Source organism: Staurois parvus, unplaced genomic scaffold, assembly GCF_062004578.1.
Source record: "Staurois parvus isolate SC_StPar_1 unplaced genomic scaffold, SC_StPar_1.0 ptg000131l, whole genome shotgun sequence".
In the NCBI taxonomy this organism is placed as follows: domain Eukaryota; kingdom Metazoa; phylum Chordata; class Amphibia; order Anura; family Ranidae; genus Staurois; species Staurois parvus.
The window spans coordinates 13172541-13188540 of NW_028317927.1; the positions used below are offsets into that span (position 1 = coordinate 13172541).

At 40.2% G+C, this 16000-nt stretch overlaps 1 protein-coding gene across 2 annotated transcripts in view; it reads right to left on the reverse strand.

Moving 5' to 3' along the window:
• Positions 1 to 16000, reverse strand: part of GPR149 (G protein-coupled receptor 149) — a 79066-nt gene that overhangs the window by 52865 nt on the left and 10201 nt on the right. For both annotated transcript variants that reach the window (XM_089672638.1, XM_089672637.1), the window contains one exon: positions 8219 to 8411. In XM_089672638.1, the coding sequence (XP_089528764.1) occupies positions 8219 to 8411 (193 nt within the window). The remainder of the gene's footprint in view (positions 1 to 8218; positions 8412 to 16000) is intronic.

The window sequence follows — 16000 nt, forward strand, 5'->3', positions numbered from 1 at the left end:
CTTTTCTTACAAAAAAAAGAAAGTAATGACCTTTTAAAGCACAAGATCTTATCATTGGAGGTCATTTCTTCTTCAGAACTGTGAACTTTCTGTCCTAATATATAAATAATTAAGTTAATATGTTTTTTGCCAGTACAGTGTTGATTTATGTCAGCAAACATATTTTAACCACTTGCCCGCCAGAAGATCGTACCCCTTTCCTGACCAGGCCATTTTTTGCACTGTGTTACTTTAACTGACAGTTACACAGTCATGCAACGCTATGCCCACATGACGATTATATCATTTTTTTCACACAAATAGAGATTTCTTTTGGTGGTATTTGATCACCACCGGAGTTTTTATTTTTGTGCTATAAACAAAAAATTACAGAAAATTTTGAAACCCCCCCCCCCAATATTTTTTACCTTCTGCTATAAAACATATCCAATAAAAAAATTTAATCACCTGCCCTCCAGAGGATTTACCCCACTTCCTGACCAGGCCATTTTTTGCGATACGGCGCTGAGTTACTTTAACTGACAATTGCACTGTCATGCAACCCTGCACCCAAATTAAATTCATGAATTTTTTTTTTCTACAAATGGAGCTTTCTTTCGGTGGTATTTGATTGCCTCTGCATTTTTTTATTTTTTTGCACTATAAACAAAATAAGACCAACAATTTTGAACATAAAACTATATTTTTTACTTTTTGCTATTAAACATGTCCAGTGAAAAAATTTTAAAAATCAAATTTAGCCATAAATTTAAGCCAAAATGTATTCTGCTACATGTCTTTGCTAGAAAAAATCCCAATATGTGTAAATTAATTTTTTTTCATGAAAGTTATAGCGTCTGCAAATGGTGGTATACAGTATATACTGGAATTTTTCTTTTTTCAAACTAGTAATGGTGGCGATCAGAGACTTATAGCGGGACTGCAAGACTGCGGCGGGCATTCTGACACTGGGGGGAAATAAATAACTGTTACTCCACACGATATGTCTTATCAGGTGATAAGAAGGGGACACTGGAAGAAGGGAAGGATCAGAGAAGTCAGGATTAAACAGCCTTTTTACAAAATGCCCTCTGTATTAACCCCTTAGATTCCAAGCATGCTTTTCTGCATTTACAGACTGATTTTACTGTTGTGGGTTTAGTAACACTTTAAGCATCTATATCCGTATTTTACTTACCAGAGCCCTCATTCGATCCAGCAGCACATCCATCTAAAGCTCTTCTCTCCCTTCCCCTTCTGGGCTCACAGACTTTGATGAGGCAGCTGAAGCCACTGGCCAAAGCCAGTGATGAGGGAGTGGGGGGCAGGTCACTGCTGAGACCCCTACATTGTAAATGGATGGTTTGTTTCTGCGTCCCTAACCAAGAGGTGCGGTGTGCAGGTGGGTCAAAGCCTATGAGGACACATCCTAACATGACAGGTGTGTGGGTGCGGGTGAGTGGCCACAACTGCAGACAGTCTATGTTAGGGGCCATTACCCATACCTCCACTCATGTTACATTAGGAGGAGCTGCTGTGTCCGTGCAGCCCCTGCATCCTCATAGGCTTGAATGGACTGCTTGGATGCAGCATCTGCCAGCTAGGGATACATAAACAAACAGCCTGCTTTACAATGTATGGGCCTCAATGCCTTAGAGTCACTGACCTAAAACAAGTATCTTTGTCTTGCTTTACGCACACTTTAATTGTTGCATTCTTGTTCCTGGAATAGTTAAAGTGATTCTAAAGGCTTATTTTTCTTTAAAGAACAATAACAAACATGCCTATACTTACCTGCAGGGTTTTGCACAGAGCAGCCTGGATCCTCCACTTCTTGGGACCCCCGCTGGCGTTCCTGGCCTCTCCCTCCTGTTGGGTGCCCCCACAGCAAGCAGCTTGCTATGGGGACACCTGCTGCTCCATGTGTCCACTCAAGCACGGAGCTGCCCACTCTCTCTTCTCATTGGCTCACTGGCTGTGATTGACAGCAGTTGGAGCCAATGGCTCCCACTTCTGTCTCAGCTAATGAGGAGAGGGAGTCCCAGAATAGCTGAGACTCCAGTTCACATCACTGGATCAAGAGGGGGCTTAAGTGTGTATTAGGGGGGCTGCTGCACAGAGAAGGTTTTTTACTTTCATGTATAGAAAAACCTTGAGCCTTTACAGCCACTTTAATTACAAAAACTGATCAGCTGTCGTTTAACCCCTTGATGCCGACGTCACACAAATATGCGGCCTCACAGAACTGGGCTTTTTTTACCTGTCTTTGTGCTCAAAGCAGGCCACACAGCGTGCTCCCAACACAAAGACCAGGGTGTCACTGAGAGCCCTAACGAGCGGAATGCGGGACTCCCGATTCCGGGTCACATGATCATTGTTATAGCCTCTGATTGGCTATCACAGTGATTAGTCACAGTACAGCCCTCCGACTTGTTTTTTTTCTCTCTGAATGGAGGAGAGAGATACATTGTATCTCTTTGTTCTTGCATAGAGAAAAAAAAACTGTTTGTTAACCAATAGCCGCCTGGCCAATAGCCTTTTGGCGGCCGGGAAAAGGCTGTGGATTTCCGGGTGGACGCTATATGGCGTCCTCCTGCACATGCAAAGTTTTCGCGCTTGCAGAGCCGCGCAGCGGCGTGATCTGTCACCAGCCGTGTACTTCGGACACGGCCGATGACAGATCTGAGTACCGGCCCCCGTTGCCAGTACCATGTGACCTGCTGTGACCAATCTCAGCAGGTCACATGACAGTTGTATACAATGGATGGCTTCATTCATGCCATCCATTGTATACTAGTGTCTAGCTGTGAATGGTCACAGAGATCACATGCACATGTCATGTGATTAGCTGTGGCCAAATCACAGCTAAGCACAAAAAAAAAAAAAGCAAAAAAAAAAACCCTGAATGAATCGATGTCATTCAGGTAAATGCTTGCTTATAGCAAAGTAATTCTTTGCTATAAGCAAATTGTGTAAAAAAAAATAAAATACTGATCACTTCCCCAAAGTAGTATAATGTTACTATGGTAACATTGTACTACTTTGGACATAGTGAAATATGAAAAAAAATCTTAAAAAAAAGAAAAATATGTAATAAAAAATTAAAAATAATACAAAAATAAAAAAAGTAATAAAAATTTTTTTTTTTTTTTTTCATACTGTCACCAGTCAGTGTCCCTGATCATCGCCATGCCAGTTATATGATGACGCTGTACTGCACTGGTGACAGTATGTAAAAAAAAAAAAAATAGTGAAAATAATTTTTTAAATTTTTTAATTTTCCGAAAAATTATGACAAAAAAAATACAACTTCAAAAAACTCGCCATGCCTGTTATGAAGTACGTTGGACTGTCTACTTTGCAAAAAGGGGTCATTTGGGGGATATCTGTACTGTTCTAACATTCTTGGACCTCAAGAGGTTAGTCTGGCTGTCAGTACTTCAGGATTGATCAATATTCAGATCTATACCATAGTTTGTGAACTCTATAACTTTCCTACAAACTAAAAAATACATCCTAATTTTGGTTATTTTCACCAAAGACATGTAGCAGAATACACCTTGGTCTAAATTTATGAAGAACAATTATTTATTTGCAAACTTTTATAACAGAAACAAAGTAAAACGTGTTTTTTTTTCCAAAATTTTTTTGTTAATTTAGCAAAATATAAAAACCCCGGCGGTGATTAAATACCACCAAAAGAAAGCTCTATATGTGTGAAGAAAATGATAAAATTTTAGTTTGGGTACAGTGTTGTATGACCGTGCAATTGTCAAAGTGTGAGAGCGCTGAAACCTGAAAAATGGCCTGGGCAGGAAGGGTGTAAAAGTGCCCGGTATGGAAATGGTTAAAAGAAAATATAAAGAAATAAATATAAAAAAAATAAAGAAAAAATACCTAGATTAAGGTTTGATCTAGTTCAGTGCCAGGGTTAGTGTTTGGGTCAAGGTCCGGTTCTTTTTTTTATTGGTATTAGTGTCACTTGGTGTCAGTTCAGTGTGTTTTAGATAAAAAAACGAAACAAAATGTGCACCATTGTTTCTGGGCTGCAGTACATGTACAAACAACAAATAACAAATACACATGAAAAATTATTTTGGGTTGTTCTTTGCTGGTTGGTTATGGTAGTAACAAGAAACACACAGCTAAATTTAAAAAAAAATGTTTTTTTTTTCTATTTTGGGCCAGTTTTCCTTTGATAATAAAAAAATCAGGAGATATCCATTACCATTTACCACCAAATGAAAGACCAATTTGTTCTGAAAAACACAAGCTATAATTCACCTGGATGTACAAAGTAGTTGTGATGGTACGGTTTACTAACACATATTAAAGTTGCAAAATTGTGCTTAGGAGTTAAGATTTGTTTTACCCTTAGGCATGAAGGGGTTAAGGAAGAGGTCAGCACTGTCAGCCTACATATTTATTTTCTGACAGGTTTCCTTTAAGTCAATCAGTAAAAAATATTGCTTAAACCACCCATACATATAAATGAAGAACATCAAACTATATTTTTGTTATATGAACAAACAAGTCATTTGTGTGATGCAAGCATGCATTTACACTGTGCATGACTCCAGCGGGTGTTCTGTTCTTTGCTCAAACTTTCTCATACTTTGCTGTGTTTTGCGGGGGCCACTTTCACTGGTGTTATAACTGAGTATTGTGAGCCATGATCGAGAATACTCTTCTGTATGACATTACTGTATTAGAGAGTCTTTCTGTAATGGTTATGAGTCATGCTATACATCATGTGCTTGTAAAAGTGCTCTTGTATACATAGCATCAGCAAATAAGCAGGAGCAAGCAGTGTCACATAATCAGCAGGGTAATTCAGTACAAAATGTCAGTGGAAGCGCTGGGAAATAACCTGATAAAGAAAAGGTAACTACATTTTACACCACAATTAGAAGGTTTTTTGTTTGCTTGTTATAATAGCATTATTAATTTGCTTTCATACAGTTTGCCTCTATTTTTTATATATAATATGTCATTCGTGGGATTGAATGTCAAAGTTGCAATCGAGAATATATATGTTGGGCTAGTTTATTATTATTATTATACAGTATTTATATAGCACCAATAGTTTGCTCAGCGCTTCACATTACAATGGGAGACAGTACACGAGACAGTACAGTAACAATACAATTCGATACACGAGGGGTTAGCGGGCCCTGCTCTTTGGAGCAGGGGCAGACTGACCATTCGAGCACTCAGGCACTGCCCGAGGGCCCGAGGTCAGTAGGGGGCCCCATGAAATGCCCCTGGTACCTTTTTTATAGGCTTTTTTGGGTGTGCTTTGAGTGTCGGCAAGGACACAGGGGCCCCATGAGCCCCTATTGCCCGGGGGCCCCATGAGTTGTCAGTCCGCCCCTGCTTTGGAGCTTACAATCTAGGAGGGAAGTTTACCACCTAAAGCAGAGCTCCAGCTGTTTTTGTGTTTATTAAAGGTAAGCAGCTATAAAAACTGTAGCTGCTGACTTTTATTAAACATACACTTACCTGTCCCAGGATCCAGCAATGTGCTCACCCACGCCATCCCTTCTCTTCTTCTTCTCTCCACGGCGCCGGCATCTCAACTGTGGGCACCAGGCTGTGACAGCTTGTGGCTTCACAGCCAGGTGCCCACTGCACATGCATGAGTCACGCTGCACATCCTGATTGGTCTGGCAGTCTTCTGGGACCTGTGAAGGTTCCCAGGAGACTGGGGGAAGAAGGAGGGTGCCAAACTTCCAGCTCACTTTACCGTGGTGAACTGAGCTGGAAGTGGGAGCGGGTACCTGTCAAAACCAGGTACCTGCTCCCCCCCAAAAGGTGCCAAATATAGCAGTGGAGGGGGGAGGAGGCAAACAAGCAGAGCCGCCCCGTAGCAGATATACTGCTACAGGGCGGCTCCATGGCACAAAATCACATATTTATACATGATTTTGCATTTCCGGGTAGGCGTGCGTAACCCTACCAGTGCCGCTATTGGCTGCTGGATATATTAATCACTGGGTAAACAACACAGATCTCTCTCCTGTCAGTATGGATATGCTGCTTTGTTTCTCTCTGCAAAGCAGCATGTCTCCCAAGTAAAACAGCACACATAGTATAACACACAAGGCACACTGTTAACCCTTTGATCGCCCCAGATGTTAACCTCTTCCTGCCCAGTGTCATTAATACATTGTTAGTGCTTTTTATTAGCACTGATCACTGTATTAGTGTCACTGCAGATGTCAGTGGCAGTTAGTCAGTTAGTCAGAATGCCCACTGCAGTCCCACTATAAGTCGTTGATCGATGAAATTACTAGTATAAAAAAAATAAAAATAAATCTTCCAGTATACATACCGCCATTTGTAGACGCTATAGACGTAAACCAACTGATATAAAGTTATTGGGATTTTTTTGTTTAGCAAAGACATGTAGCAGAATACATTTTGTCCTAAATTTATGAAGAAATTTGATTTTTACATTTTTTTATTGGATACGTTTTATAGCAAAAAGTCAAATATTTTTTTTTTCCAAAATTGTTGGGTTTTTTTTGTTTATAATGCAGAGGTGATCAAAGTCCACCAAAAAAAGTTCTATTTGTGGGAAAAAAGGACATAAATTTCATTTGGAGCAGCATTGCATTACTGTGCAATTATCAGTTACAGTAACACAGCAAAGTATCGTAAAAAATGGCCTGGCCAGGAATGGGAGTAAATCTTCTGGAGGGCAAGTGGTTAAACTTGCTGTTGGGGGCATTAAAGACAAGTTGCTGAGCTGCGTTTTTAGCATCCTCAACTGCCTCCCCCCCCCCTTAACCGCAAAGGCATCAGACAGGCATCAGACAGGGGTTTTCGCATGCCAACTCTGCAATGCTATGCTCTGCATCCCCGTCATGTTTGGAGGCAGTATCACCACCAAACATGACCCATAGAAGTTGCAATATGTTGGTGCCACATTTATGGGGTTAAAACAGGTGGTGAAAATACATCATATTGCCTATTCACAGCCTGTCAAATATATCTAAAAAGTGAAAAGGCAGACTATAGACTATAGCAGTATGTAGTAGTATGTAGGATATAGTACATAGTAGAAATGGCAACATCATTTCCCTGCCCTTACAGTGCCTGTGTCATTGTGTTGTCCATGCTGATCAAATACATGCCTGTTTTTTTACTTACTTGATCAAGTAAATCTAGAACGCATAATGGAAAGGGAAGGTTAGAAGGCCATCTTGCATCACTGGCTGCCCCCAAAAGCTAAAACCCTGAAGTTGCTTGTTTTTACATCTTCTAAATGGCACTGAGGGTTGTTTACACCAGAATGCAGATGTTAACACACACATTGCCATGCAATCAATCTCCATGCATGAACACTGTCACATGATGGAAATGAGAAGATTAGAAGGTATTAACCCCATGTAAGTACTGGCATTCACCAATATGGAACTTACACAGGGTTTAGACTCAGGGCGGCAGGCAGATAACGCTTAAGAAAATTTAATTTTGTCTTGGATTGGAAAAGTTAGTTTTTTTATGAGAAACTGTAGGCCAACACACCTAAAATGCATTGGTAAAAACAAGAATACATTTTCTGTTGTCCATACATTAATCAAGTGCTGGAAAATTGAGCAAAAAACATGACTATGCATCTGGCAGGGCTGGGACCTGTATTTGCTTTGATGAAAATGTAGGTCAGCCTGTATGCTGATCTACTGAGAATGCAGGTCTACCATTGAACTGGATATTCCATTATTCAGCAGCCTGTAGGGCAGATTAACTAAGCTACAGATTTATCTCAGCATACCCCACTCTACCCCTATCTCTCCTTTTTGTTACTTTTTTGCGCCTCTTGGAAAGTTTCACTCTCTTGATGTCCTGGTAAAAGGCTGTCACCAAGACAGGAAGTGAGGGGGAAATTTCCTCAATGGAGCATTAAAAACTAACAGAGGTTCTAACCCACCCCCTATTCTATTTAAACAAAAAGTCTAAGATGTAGAAATAATGAAATCATACAGTACCATAGCAAACCTGAAAAATATGAACAGTCATATTCCCTAAATGTGAAGACATTATTTTGTTATTAGCTACAGTGTTAACTGTAATAGGTTCAGTATCACATGAAGAATCCCATTAATTGTAATAGAAGAAAATGATGAGCACTATCTACAGTATATTCCCTGAACAAATGGATATGCTAAGACATTGTAATATTGATAATCATTTTTCATACAACTATCTAAAATAAACAGGACTAGTGTCTGACCTTGGCAATCTTCAGATGACATTGAGTACGCACTCCTCTTGCAGTTAATGATGCAGCCACATGGGAGATGACTCCAGTGCTCAGACAGAACAAACAGCGGAGTGGTGGTGGCAGCTAGCAAAGTCAGAAGAAAACTTAATGTCTCAAAAGAATGACTCTGAAAGCCAACAATGTGCTGGACAGCCATCTGTATCTGTAAAGCAGAGATTCATACAATGAACTGTCCAATCAACAATCATGCAGCAAAAAATAAAGTACAATAATAGATTAATTTAAATATAAATATTAAATGGTAGCAGGTACTGTATATCTCTTATTTGGGTACCTGCATGGAGATAATTGTGTCCAAGGATAGCTTTACATAAAATAAATTGTATTTACAGATTGAATGCGAAGGTCGATATTTTTCTTGCAAATTTCTCTAAGTTGTTGGAAAAAATTTATTTGATGATGTGAGCAAAGGATGTTATAGGGTTTGTATACTTAAAGTGTTACTAAACCCAGGACCTTGTATTCACTATATCTGGTCTTCCACAATACACAGAACATGGAAATGCAATAATTCTAGTAAATATACACTGCTAAATACCTTTTCTCATCGGCAGTTAGAGAAGTTTTGTGACTTCTATAAGTGTCCAACAGAGCACTAGTTAAAGCTTGTAGGAGGAGTTTTCATTCTGCTCTGACTGTCCTATGAGACTACATAACCCCTGACCCTCTGTCTAGACAGTGCTGATTGGCCCTGTGCTGATCACATGCACCCTCCCAAAGAAAAAGAAATCTAGCAATATAGACCAAACTGAGCATGTGCAGAGTGACTCCTAGAGCTCTGTACTATCAGCAAATGGATTTGGGACAGCAGAAGAAGGGGAGGATCTGAGAAGACAGGATCAAACAGCTTTTTTACACAATGTGGAGGGTTAGCCCCATCTGTTCAACATTGCGTATAACAAGCATGCATTACAGCATATACAGACTGATTTTGCAGTTGTGGGATTAGTAACACTTTAGGCGAGATGTATTGAAAGTGGTGGAATTGCTCACTGAGTGCTCACCCTAGCATGGCATTCAGATAAACAAAGGCTGAGGTTTCAATAAAGACAGATACAGCAGCTAGTGTTAAATTAACAGTGGCACAGCATTTATTTGGCTTAATATACTATTTTCCCAAGTATCAGAGAGGGATTGGCATGCATTGGAAATACTGTATGGTGCATATAGTATTTCCAATGCATGCCTATCCTTCTCTGATACTAGGTGCTAGCACTCTACTTCAGCACCTGTGTGCAAACAGCCAGTGCTATTACCATACCCACCTCCTTCATATACATGTTATTATGATAATCAAATATTGTACAATGTCTTACAGCAAGAGGTAATCTTTAAAATGTGAATGGAACTCCCCTCTTGTTGTTACCAGAAACTATTGCAAGATCTTCCCTAACCTCCTGTTCTGTTATCAACTCTGAAAAGTTTTATACCCCCTCACTTTCTGTACTGGTGTCAGTGGTCATCAAGACAATCAGAGAGGCTGAATCCACCAAAAAGGGACACAGATAGCAATTAATAGGTGACTGAATATAGTTTAAAAGTACTCCTTCCTATAAATAACATACTATTACACCAATTTACATATAGCTGGCTTAACCAAATAAAAAGTTTTATAGACTAACTGTTTTTAGATTTATACTTACAAATTAAGTTATTTTTATAATTAATTAAAAAATATATGCAAAATAAAATAAACCGAAATAAAACAAAAAAAATGAAAGAAATATGCTCCATTTTTTTGCATTTTTTTTTATTTTGGTACATTTTGCTACTATGTCTATAATAAAGTTGGTATAACCTAATATTTGTGAACATACACGTGAAAACAATGCAGTTTATGACCCTTAATAATTTTCCTCTATACAAACCAACACAAATCTCACAGGGGTTGTAAGCCTTTCCTGTTCTATCCAAAACTAGAAAAAAAAGTTTTGCGCTCACAGATTACAGAGGAGCTTATCTCTGTAATCTCTGAAAAAAATGGGCAAAGGACTAGTCACTTGTCTGTGGTCTCTAGCATATTTTTTCTCCATTACTGACTTCTCATGCCTTGTTCTACACTGTGAAGGGGACAATCTTGGTGAAGGAAGTGTTTTGTTTCCTCATCTCAGATCCTCCAGGTTTTGTTTCCTCATCTTGAAGCCTCATCAAGAGTGCCCCACTACGTCCGCCCTTTCCTCCCAGCTCTTCCATTCATAGAAGCCGGTACTACAGCTTCTATGAATTAGAAGTGATCTAAGAATGGAGTGGGCAGAACTTTTATCCAGCTGTCCTCCATTCATAGATTCTGTTTCATTCATAGAAGCTCTAGTACCTGCTTCTATTAATGGATGAGGGGGGCAGAAAGGGTAGGCATAGTTGGGCACTCTTGTTGATTGCCCGTGACAGTTCCCTTAGTTCTATTAACTCCCACCACACTGGAATATTATGGCGAAAGGGGTGGGCAGTGGAAATCAGATTAGGAGGATTTCTGCTGAACAAGGTCACAACAGCACAAAGGTTCACATCTCACTGAAGGTAAGTAATGTTCTCTGACTGAGCCAAATCCTCCTTCGTTTGTGTCTCACATGTTCCCCCTCCCAGACACTGCAGCTCACAGGAGGGTTTCAGAAACAGGGTCAGTCCAGGAAGCAGTGGGAAGCTCTAGGTAAAGCCAGGAGCTGATTGACAAGCTACAGTACTGTGAATAAGCAGTGACAATATTGATAACCATCGCTGCTGCAACATTATCCCCCCTCCCCCCCGTTGTGGCAGCAGACACAGCTTACATGAGAGTGGTAAGTCTGCTCTAAATTCACCAGCAGTGCAGCATCATTGCCACACCATCACATGAAGCAGCATTAGGTGGACTTCGCTGGCAGAATCAGCAGGTTATTGTGGGAAATTGCAGAAGTATTAACAGAAAACTGTAAGTGCAGATGCACTTATTACATGCTGCAGTACATATTTTTTAATGGGAGGCCATAGCTCTACATTAAAGGATGACGTTGTCTCAGGCTACTTTTACACATCACTTGGCAGATAGAAAAAATAACATTAGTACTGTGCTGTTAACACACTTATGTAATGTATAACAGAAATGTGACAAGCGTTGTTAATTGCAATGATAATATGAGTTGCTTGTTAGTGATGTGGATAATTATGTTTTAGAGATTCCACAAACACATTATAATCACTATATTCATTTCTAAACTCACTAAAAAATGGAAACAAACAATTATGGGCTTCGAAATACACATTTGTATAGGTCAATTATAGAAACAGCCTGCATCTAAGATCTAAGCAGGGTAGGACCGGGAACCATTGGTTTGGGGAGCAAACACAACCCACTAGTCCATTCATGGGTAATTAAAGTGTGCCATGGTGCTGCACTCATTTATGAGCATGATGACAGGTTTGAATTCCTAAAGTCATGGTTAATGATGACACACATTATCAAATCTTTCAGCATCAGCTTCCTTTGTTGCTCTCAGCATTCTTTCACATGGCATCTTGGAGCCACAAAAGAGTTGGTGTTGGAAGACTTCCCCCTCTCCAATGCTGTGATTGCAGATGTGAACAAGGAGCAGGTAATTACACTGTTCAACAGGTAAAAAGTTTTGGGCATAAAATTAGCTAATCTTACATAATTTTGGGGTGCTGAAAACTAAATTGACCCTAAAAAATGTTGATTGGCTCTAGTTTCCATGATATATTCACCCATCTAATGACGTAAGCCATTCAAAATTATGATGCAACTTCAGCTGCATATTGCGCAATTGATACTGGTGACCAATAGAAAATTGCATGTATACTGAGATGATGCAATATTAGCCTTTATAAGTATCTGTAGCTGATTGTAGTTCGACAGCGTCTTTACATTTCGTTTTATGATTATATAGGCTACTCAGTAATGCCTCGAACTTGTGTGAATAAAGCAGATAATTTCTGCTATATCTGCGGTGAAATAACTTTTATCTCACAAAAAAGGAGGATAACAGGAATGATTAAGAAAGCCTACAACTTGTATTTTGGCTGCAAGATAGGAGACCAGGACAAGAGCTGGGCATCACATATATGCTGCAATTCTTGTGGGACGGCATGCCTTTCGCTGTGCCAATGATTTGGAGAGAGCCAACAGATCATGTTAGTAATTGTTACTTTTGTATGGTGCCTCCAATTGTAAAAGGGCTAAATAAGAAGAAAAAGTTATCTGTGCACTATCCAAATATTCCATCGGCAATACGTCCAGTTCCTCATGGATAGGGGCTACCAATTCCTAAAGCACCAGAATCCTTCGTGGTTGAGTCAAGTGAGGAAGAACCTGAAGCGTGTAGTCACGTGCAGTTGTAAGAGATAGCCCTTTCCTCGAATACAAGAGAAAAGCCAAGAGAAGCAAAACCGACACAAACTGAAGACAAAACTAGTGAGAATCCTAAGTATTAAAATGATTCAACTTAGCTTATGGCTATAATTTTTCTTGGTAATCCTATGCAATATATTATGCCATTTAGGCTTTGTTATGTAGTCAATATCACTTGCTTTATATTTGTGGAAAGACATCTATCTATATAATTATTGTGCATTATGTAGTCATTACGCCTATAGTAGAAAACTTTCCGTTTACAGAAAAACTAGAGCCAATTGACAAATTTCATTGTTATATTTGAACTCAGAATGTGAAATTCATTAAGAAATGGATCCTTTTGTTTCCAAAACTGGCAAAAAATAAAAATTTGTTGAACAGTGTTATATGCACCCAGGGCCACCAGCCCAACATATCTTATTAGTACTGGACTGATAGGAGCAAATGTCCACCTGCTCCCAGCCCAGTCCTTCCTTGGATATAAACACCATCGCAGGAACTAGGTCAAAAATCTGGTACCATTAGGTACCTACATTGCAGTAGTTGTGTTATGGTTGCTAGTTTTTAGGCAGGTCAGGTTGAGTTAAAGGAAAAGTATGGGATAGGCCAAATAATTCACAAATATTATCATAATCGTGAATCAGCTGTTATTTCTTTCCTTTGTCCTTTTTTTTTCCAGCAGGGGGCACTTCATCTGTCATGTACGTCCCTATAATGGTCCATTTGTTGTTTGAAAGTTTAGAGGGGGTGGTTACAACTTCAGCAATCTGCCCCTCCTTCTGTCTCTCCTCCACTGGGAGATGTGGCCACACCTACTGAACAAGCAAACACCTGAACAGTAAAAGAGTTCAGGCACTGTGCTGGATCTGGGGGAGGGGGGGTGTTGGGAAGGGCTGTGCCCCCACCCCGATCAACCTTGGAAGCTCTTCACATCCAGTATTGATGATGTTGGATCTGTGCTGTCTGTTCTCTCCCTCCTTACCTCCCCCTCTCTCACACAACACACAGCTCATATTGATTGTCCCACAGACAAGCTCTATCTCAGTGGTCCCCAACTTTGCTTGCTTTTGAAGGGGAGGATCTGAGAAGACAGGATCAAACTCCCCTGTGGCCCTCACCATCACAGGGACTAGGTCATAAAACTGGTACCATTAGATACCTACATTGCAATAGTTATGTTATGGTTGTTAGTTTTTAGGCAGGTCAGGTTGAGTTAAAGGAAAAGTATGGGATAGATTAAATAATTCACAAATTTTACCATAATCGTGAATCAGCTGTTATTTCTTTCCTTTGTCCTTTTGTTTTTCCAGCAGGTGGCACTTCATCCGTCATGTATGTCCCTATAACGGTCCGTTTGTTGTTTGAAAGTTTAGAGGGGGTGGTTACAACTTCAGCAATCCGCCCCTCTTTCTGTCTCTCCTCCACTGGGAGATGTGGCCACACCTACTGAACAAGCAAACACCCGAATAGTAAAAGAGTTCCGGCACTGTGCTAGATCTAGGGGTAGGTGTTGGGGAGGGCTGTTCCCCCCCAATTCCCCTAGGAAGCTGTGCCCATTGGGCTCTTCCCATCCATGTACTGCTCACAGTCTCAGTATTGATGATGTCGGATCTGGGCTGTCTGCTCTCTCCCTCCTTCCCTCTCCCTCTCCCTCCTCTCCCTCTCTCCTCTCACACAACACACAGCTCAGATCGATTCTCTTACAGACACACTCTATCTCAGCGGTCCCCAACTGCGGCCCTTTGGGCACGTTTGCATCCACTGATACCAACAAAAGGGGCAGTTAGTGCAAAGACACACCATTTACCACAGACAGGGCTGCTTACAATGGTAAGCTTTTATTCATTTATGTAAATCTTTTATTCTGAAAGCAAAAGAACTTGCTGTAACTGCTTAAAAAGTTTTATCTGGAGTTCAGCTTTAACTTGCTAGTCCAATCAGCCGTAGCCTCCCTAGCGGTCTGATTATGTCAGTATTTCTGTGCTCAAAGCGGTACATTTTTTTCCATGGAAATGTGTATTTTTTTATTGTAGGCCTGTAATTTTTAGGAATAACTCCTAAAATCTGTCCGAACAAGAGTCTAGTAAACATCCCAGGTATGTTAAAATTTGAAATACGAAATCATAAATTATAATTTAATAAATAATCATAAAAAATAATAATATAATAATAATACATTTAATTCAATAATATAATCAAACCAAAAACACTGAAATTTGAAATATAGCTCCAAGTTCACACATCACTGAGCAAAGTCGCAAAATCGTTTTCAGTGTCTGATGACGAATTTCCCCACGAATCATTATCACTCAATTCTGTAAGTAGTTCTAATTTACTATCGCTGTTCTTTAGCTGGTCTAAAACCGCTTTTGTCCTAAAGGGACGCTTTTTGGACGCCATGGACATTTCTCAGTTTCTAGGCGGAAAGAACAGTAAAAATGCAGGCAGGGCACAGGACAAAGCAGTAGGGACAAAATGTATGTGACATGGTTTGATACAGTAATGTTTTACTATGTGATTTTAGTGTATTTAGTGAATTTTACTTTTTCACATTTTTAAATTTCCCGCCAGTTCCGTCCCTGTACATCCTGACGTCGCAGGGAACGGAACCTAGAAGACGGAAGACGGCCGGAGCACATTGCAGGGCACACTGCTGGAGGGACATCGCGGGAGCGCAGGACAAGGTAAGTGAAGAAGAGATCCCGGAGCAACACTGCAGGGTATTGCCAAGTGTAGCTCGGGGTTACTGCTTGTGGTGCTGAAACTTTACCCCAAGCTACACTCAGGAATACCTCCAGGGAGGTTAATCTACTAGTGCTTCCAACACTACTATCTTCACAAGGTGACAATGCTGCTGTCCAAGGGTATCTACATTACTCCTCCAGAGATAGGGAGAATGAGGGAGCGAGGGCATTCTAAGACAGGAAGTGTGTTACTACAAAAACTAAAAGATAGAGCACCAGCTTAGTGTATTATCTTTATACTATTTGTGGATTAAACAAAAGCAAGTGTTAAACTCACAAACACCAGTAAGTGGCTCCGATGAAGAGGGGCTCTCCTTGAAACGCGTCAGCCATAATATACCTGGGTGGCTATTTCCCATGATAAGGAACATGTGCAGTGGGCCTGGTGATTTTGGGGGTGGAATGTGGTAATTACTTGCACTTACTGGCATTTGTGTCTATAACACTTGTTTTTATTTAATTATTAAATGATATGAAGATATTGCACTAGGCCAGGGTTTCTCAACCAGGGTTCCATGGAGCCCTAGGGTTCCTCCAGAGATTACCAGGGGCTCCTTGAGCAATGAGTAATTTCTGCCACTCAGATAAGTTCCCACTAACACCATTGATCTTTTAGCTCTCTTTAAGGGGGATAATTCTTCC